This window comes from Oncorhynchus masou, chromosome 14 (assembly GCF_036934945.1).
Source record: "Oncorhynchus masou masou isolate Uvic2021 chromosome 14, UVic_Omas_1.1, whole genome shotgun sequence".
Taxonomy (NCBI): domain Eukaryota; kingdom Metazoa; phylum Chordata; class Actinopteri; order Salmoniformes; family Salmonidae; genus Oncorhynchus; species Oncorhynchus masou.
Window position 1 is genome coordinate 9,040,141 of NC_088225.1, and position 7,707 is coordinate 9,047,847.

The 7,707-nt window shown below is 43.1% G+C and overlaps 1 protein-coding gene across 1 annotated transcript in view; it reads right to left on the reverse strand.

Annotated features, from left to right (window-relative positions):
• Positions 1–7,433, reverse strand: part of shisa9b (shisa family member 9b) — a 29,999-nt gene extending 22,566 nt beyond the window's left edge. The window contains exons 1-2 of the mRNA XM_064986177.1: positions 6,578–7,433; positions 3,320–3,435 (exon numbers count right to left, since the gene is read on the reverse strand). Of these exons, the coding sequence (XP_064842249.1) occupies positions 3,320–3,435; positions 6,578–7,098 (637 nt within the window). The 5' untranslated portion in view covers positions 7,099–7,433. The remainder of the gene's footprint in view (positions 1–3,319; positions 3,436–6,577) is intronic.
• Between the last annotated feature and the right edge of the window lie 274 nt (positions 7,434–7,707).

Sequence of the window (7,707 nt, forward strand, 5' to 3'; positions counted from 1 at the left end):
CAAAGGCCTCATTACTTGAATGTACTGAGTACTAAATGTATTGGGTCTACGGCCATTGCAATGGGAGAAAGCTTTCCCACTGGGCACAGACATCAGTGCAACGTCTGATTTTGATTTACATTTGGTTGAGTTATCGACTAACTTGAATTACATGTGAAATAAACCAAAAATGTCAGCCTGTCATTGGATTTAGGTTAAACGTTAATTGAAAAAAAGACTAAATTCCCTGACGTTGATGACTTTTTGCAAACCCAATCAGTTTTCCACGCTGATTCAATGTCATCACATTTGAGTTTTGGGGTTGAAATGACTTGGAAACAACGTTGAATCAACCTGTTTTTGCTAAGTTGGTTGCAATTACAAAAAAGCACAATATGCAGATAAAAACATCAAGAAAAAACACATTATTTTTAATAGATACCTTGATATTGACACAAGTAAGCTCTTTCAATTGAATCCTCAATGCAGCAAGTGTTCAGTGTAATATAACATCAGATTGAAAACCCAGAAGGATATGTTACTCAAACACATGCAGCCTCACATTAACCTAATTACTTGTGCTGCCACCTCTTCAGAGCGCTACTCTCTCACAAGACACAGTTCACACACAGACAGTCCTCTTTGGCAGTCAATGTATGCCATGGGGTGTCACATACATGGACATCAGCCTCACTAGATTAGATACCCTGCATAATTCACATCTAGTGGAATAGCCTGTCTAAGTGAGAGCTTCTGCTAGCGCAGTGTGCTTGCTTTACATGTGTGATAATGAGATTCATTCACCAGAATAACACTCTTCAGGCGCTTCAGCCTAAAGGGTTTCATTCCATTCCGATTCTATTGATGCTGTATTAGGCAAATTTGAAAATCAATTTGAATTAAACTATTTCCCTTGTTCTGATTGTCTTTTTATTTTTTTTAGTTTTTTACACCACTATAGCAACCCTGATTATGCTCTCTAGTCTAGTGGCTGAGGTTTCTTACTATTCTGGCTGAGGTACCATGCTACCATAAAAAGCCCTGTCAACTTCCTGTCTTGATGTCTGTCTACTAAGCTGTACCCAGTGGGTTACCTAATTCAAAACAATCACACACTGTGTTGCTGACTGAGAGTATGTGCCTGCCAGTCAGTCTCAGCACTCTCGGCTTTAAGCACTTTAATGGCATTTCAGACTGGAGAACCTCAGTAATGTAAAGTTTTTTTTTAGTCCCAGTGCTCTATGAAATGGCCCTGCTCCCTGCACAGTCACACACCCCACTCTCTGGGTTATTACCGCTCAGCCTGCATGGAGATGGAGTCAGCTCTTTAACAGCACAACACCTGGGTGTCTCCTCTCACACACCTCCCTTCGCCTCTCCACATCTTCAACAGGGAGCTCACTGGGTGAGGCTATTCACACTGATACAATAACCCATCACATCTTCTCATGAAACAGCAAGACACTGCTCTGCCTGTGTGACTTTTTACAAGAGAACAGTCAGTGTGGGAACGAGTGTGAATACCTGCTCAAAGAAACCTGTGCTGTCATCCCACTTTATTGAACAAGGGTTCCAGTTAGCATAACTAAACAACACTACCTCTGTTCCAATACAGCACACACCTTAGTAGTGACAAACTGCTCCTTCTGATTCTATAATGCCCACATTATACCAAACCAATAAAAAACGGCGTGTTGAATTCTAGTGGAATCACACACTGCTTTCACCCAATCCCTGGCCTTCTAAGGACACCTGAAAAGCTCTGTCACACTAAATGACACATCCCTTTTGTGAGCCGACACAGTGGAGATTGAAGAGGTCCTTGTTGCTTCAACTTGATGTGACGGACTAAGAGAGATAGTGTTGTATGTGGACGAGGTGGGAGGGCCACTGACAAAGGAAGAGATTACCCAGAACCCACGTCTCCACTCATCTACCCTCTCCAATCCACAGTGCTATTGTGTGAAAACGTATGGATCCTTCCCTTTACTGTGAGGAGAGACAATGCCAATGTGTGTCCATGCAGCCCACCTGATGGCAGAACTGGGTCTCCAATCCCTTTGGTAATTCCTACCCAAGGGATGCGAGAGAAATATGCCAGATCTTCACGCGAATACAAGCTACAAGCTTCAATTATCGGTGGAAGCTATACTCAAGAATCAAAGTGAAGGCTCTTGACCCAGAGCTGCCTCATCCACTTCAGTTTTTGACAACAAACAAAAAAAACACACTGCTGCCATATGCTTATGCCGTCAACATAAAACTAGTATTCCCATTATTATTCTCTCCAAGTTGGATTTGTCCGTCTCACACAAACAAACAGCTTGTTTTTCATGTCAAACATTGACACTCCTTTTCAGCAGGAAAAATGCACTGCCATAAGTAAACATGTCATTTTACTTCTCTCCAACAACAGACAGCATGTGTTACAATCACTTCCAAGCAAGCAAATGGGGAAAAGTCTGTCCATTGCCATTAGCTGCTAAAGCCTAGCCTGTGTGATTGCAACCGGCAGTCTGAGACATGCGATGTATAATAAAATAATACATCCTGCATCGTCCATGTGAGCGAGTGAGTGAGTGAGTGAGCGAGCGAGCGAGCGAATTCTTGCGGGTCTGTGTATAGATGTGTGCCGGCCTGTTTGGGAGAGACTAAAAAGAGAGGGATGAGAAAGAAAGAGCCAGTTGTAAGAGATGGAGAGCAGCGCAAGACTTATACTACTGTTAGTCAGCGGCGGTTGATGATGATAATTATCCCAGTGTGTTAAATGATTACTGAGGCTGTGAGTAATTGCTTCAGCAGCTCACAGGACTCTCCAAAATGGACTTCTTTCACAACGCTCGTATCTGGAGCAGCTAAATCAGGCCAGGAAGGAAGGCAAAGGGTGGTGGTGAACAAAGCCTTTTGAATTTCACAGCTGCCTCACTACAACCACAAAGACCAATCGGAGACTGTTGGGCACTTCAATAGGACTCCAGCATAGAATTGATGAAAATGAAAATGTCAACGTTCTCTTGCGTGATAAGGTTTACTACTAGTGGCTGTTTAGAAACATTGTGTGTGTGTGTGTGTGTGTGTGTGTGTGTGTGTGTGTACACAGAGGTAAAGATTGTGCATGATTCGTCTGATCACAGCAGTCAGACCCTCCGTCTTCTGCAGATGGCATCCTGTTTATACCATCTCTGTATCTCATTCATGACCATACCCAATGCATTTTGCAGAGCTTCACATAGTACACTATGCATCTTACCAATGGTTGTACTTTCCAATGTGTGTTAAACTATTGTTGTAGTGGCTACTCTCTATGAAATGAGACATTGGATGGAAGAGGCGTACTTACGGAGACTGTTCGCAGGTACCCTGTTGGCTTGCATGTTGTCATAGTGCTGTCCATGCACTCCAATGTCTTCTGAGTGTTCTCCTGGACCAGGCTGGCGCATCACCTGGGCGAGAGCCCTGACAAAAAACACAAACACCTCAATCAGCTGGTTCACTCAATAATAAAACATGGCAAGGAAATCAAAATGGCTATGAAATCGAGCAAAATGACAGGACCTCAAACGCTGTAAACCTCAATATTTATCGGAAATCCTTACAGGTCTTAATGTTTGAATAATGTAGATTAAATCAAATCAATTATTCTCATGCTTGTAGATGAACTACGAATGACCAATTATCATATGCTCGAAGGGTTTTCGTTTGATATGCACAGTACCATTTATGCTATATTGGGTTAGTGGGATCACCTTCCTTTGTGCATTGATAATATAGTTGAGAATTATGACAAATCACAATAGGGATCACAAGGCATGTTGAGACAAAGGAAACCCACTGAGTACAGACGTCAGTTCAACGTCTAGTTTTGATTTACTTTTGGTTGAGTTGTCAACTAACGTGAGTTCAACGTGAAATTAAAGTCATCACATTGAATCTTTCTGTTGAAATGACATGGAAACAACATTGAATCAACCAGTTTTTGGGGGAAGTGAACCTTAAGTTTGCTTTCCCTTTAAAAAGAACAACAAATCTAATTAAAATGATGAAATCTAAGGCAGTGAGAGATTTAAAAACAATTGCAGGTGTAATGGAGTAAAAAAGTGGCTTTTAATGGCACCATGATGGTAGATGACATCAAGGGAGATGAGAGCATGGCTCATCACACACTATTATCTACAACACACTGGGTTTACCAGGGCGTAGTGAGCATGGCTCATCACACACTACTACCTACAACACATCTGGTTTTACCAGGGCATAGTGAGCATGGCTCATCACACACTACTACCTACAACACATCTGGTTTTACCAGGACGTAGTGAGCATGGCTCATCACACACTACTACCTACAACACATCTGGTTTTACCAGGACGTAGTGAGCATGGCTCATCACACACTACTACCTACAACACATCTGGTTTTACCAGGACGTAGTGAGCATGGCTCATCACACACTACTACCTACAACACATCTGGTTTTACCAGGACGTAGTGAGCATGGCTCATCACACACTACTACCTACAACACACTGGGTTTACCAGGACGTAGTGAGCATGGCTCATCACACACTACTACCTACAACACATCTGGTTTTACCAGGACGTAGTGAGCATGGCTCATCACACACTACTACCTACAACACATCTGGTTTTACCAGGACGTAGTGAGCATGGCTCATCACACACTATTATCTACAACACACTGGGTTTACCAGGGCGTAGTGAGCATGGCTCATCACACACTACTACCTACAACACATCTGGTTTTACCAGGACGTAGTGAGCATGGCTCATCACACACTACTACCTACAACACACTGGGTTTACCAGGACGTAGTGAGCATGGCTCATCACACACTACTACCTACAACACACTGGGTTTACCAGGACGTAGTGAGCATGGCTCATCACACACTACTACCTACAACACATCTGGTTTTACCAGGACGTAGTGAGCATGGCTCATCACACACTACTACCTACAACACATCTGGTTTTACCAGGACGTAGTGAGCATGGCTCATCACACACTACTACCTACAACACACTGGGTTTACCAGGACGTAGTGAGCATGGCTCATCACACACTACTACCTACAACACACTGGGTTTACCAGGACGTAGTGAGCATGGCTCATCACACACTACTACCTACAACACATCTGGTTTTACCAGGATGTAGTGAGCATGGCTCATCACACACTACTACCTACAACACATCTGGTTTTACCAGGACGTAGTGAGCATGGCTCATCACACACTACTACCTACAACACATCTGGTTTTACCAGGACGTAGTGAGCATGGCTCATCACACACTACTACCTACAACACATCTGGTTTTACCAGGACGTAGTGAGCATGGCTCATCACACACTACTACCTACAACACATCTGGTTTTACCAGGACGTAGTGAGCATGGCTCATCACACACTACTACCTACAACACATCTGGTTTTACCAGGACGTAGTGAGCATGGCTCATCACACACTACTACCTACAACACATCTGGTTTTACCAGGACGTAGTGAGCATGGCTCATCACACACTACTACCTACAACACATCTGGTTTTACCAGGACGTAGTGAGCATGGCTCATCACACACTACTACCTACAACACATCTGATTTTACCAGGACGTAGTGAGCATGGCTCATCACACACTACTACCTACAACACATCTGGTTTTACCAGGACGTAGTGAGCATGGCTCATCACACACTACTACCTACAACACATCTGGTTTTACCAGGATGTAGTGAGCATGGCTCATCACACACTACTACCTACAACACATCTGGTTTTACCAGGATGTAGTGAGCATGGCTCAAGACATCAACACAATTGGACAGGTATTCACAGTCACTCACAAATAAAATATAGTAGGCTGCATAGGTATTGCCTATGATTGCCAATCAAATTGTTGTCAGTAGAACTGACTGAGCATGTATATTTATTTTATGTTTTAACACTTCCCACTGGGCAAAAATTGGTTGGATCATGAATCAATGTTGTTTCCATGTGTATGTGACCAATTTCTTTTTTAACTAGACAAGTCAGTTAAGAACAAATTCTTATTTTCAATGACGGCCTAGGAAGAGTGGGTTAACTGCCTGTTCAGGGGAAGAACGACAGATTTGTACCTTGTCAGCTCGGGGGGGTTTGAACTTGCAACCTTCCGGTTACTAGTCCAACGCTCTAACCACTAGGCTACACTGCCGCCCCCCAAAAATAAAATCTCATTTGATTTGATTTCAACCAACAAATATATGTGATATGGGAAAACTGACTGAATTTGAAAAAGGTCATCAAGGTAAGGACATTTCGTATTTATTTCACCCAACTTTTAACTGAAATATTTTGTTGATTTTTGTTGTTGATTTCAACCAAATGTAAATAGAAACTAGAAATTGAACGGACTTCTGTGTCCAGTGGGTTATCACCTAGTTTAACAAAACAGAATATTTAATGCATCGAAATATTTAAGGAAACTTCTGACACCCAAATAAAAGTTAAATTCCTGCATTCATTTAGGCTATCCAAAGTTGTTACTGCATTGCGCACAGGGACTGCTGATGTTGTTTACTGTACACACACCTTGACATGTTTTCTCTGTGTGGACGGTGCGCCTTTTCAAGTCCAAGTTTTGTGAAAATCCCAACGAGGGCCATTATGGCAACAACTCCACATATTATATACACAATTAAGTTTGTCTTATCCTTTGTGGGGTCGTGAGTGGGGTCTTTTTTCTTAGGCGGGGGTCTGCCTGTCATCATCCACGGCGGCGTGTCATAGTTTTTGCAGGTGGTCTGGTCCAGCCGCGAGCTTGTAAACTCACAGCAGAATCTGAAGCCACAGGTCCCGCAGCAGTACAGGTAACTGCCCGTCTGGCACACAAACGGCGGATCCCACTGGCCCATCACATCGTAATAACCCCGGCACCTGTCCTCTGTATGCGGACTCTCCGAAACGCCATTCCCTCTGTTCAATTTTGACTCGTTGGTACCCGTTGGTACCATAATAAAGCTGTCCAGCTTCTGCCCTGGCTCCCCCTCCGCGTCGCATACAATAACTTTCACCAAAAAGTAGCCAAGCAACAACCCCGCGCTTCTCATCATGTGCGTCCCTTTGTTACTTTTCTTCTCCACTGAAGACGAAGGAAAGGCAATGACCAGGTATCATAACAAGCTTGTACGCATAATCCAAGAACATGAAACACAGCCATCCGCGATGATTATCATGATTACGCAACGCAACTTCTGCGCGTAATTGTCCATCAGCGCACGGCGATGTTGTATGGCAATTTGTGTAAATATTATATCTGTTCCAATTGCTTATAACAAACCAAACGGATGCGACAACAACACTTTTACAGTTGCTACAGGTATCTTGAATAGGTTTAAATCATTTCTCTGCGCTGCGCCACAGACATCCTCCGGTGACTGTCGGAGTCCTTATTGGTAGTTCACTCCAGGCAGTGGGAATATTACCGAACCAATTTCCGACAGAGTGAGGAAGAAAAAGGAGGTGGAGACACTTGTGGTAGGTGGGAGAGAGACATGTATGCAATCTGTTGTTTTTATACAGAACAACATACTCATGCTCAGATTTCCATTGTTTTCATAGTAGCCTACTGCAGGCTACAGAAAAAAGATATCCTGTATTCAGACACTACAATACTGTCCGAATTGTTTTTACTTTATATGCCTATAAAGTCGCAGGGTGCA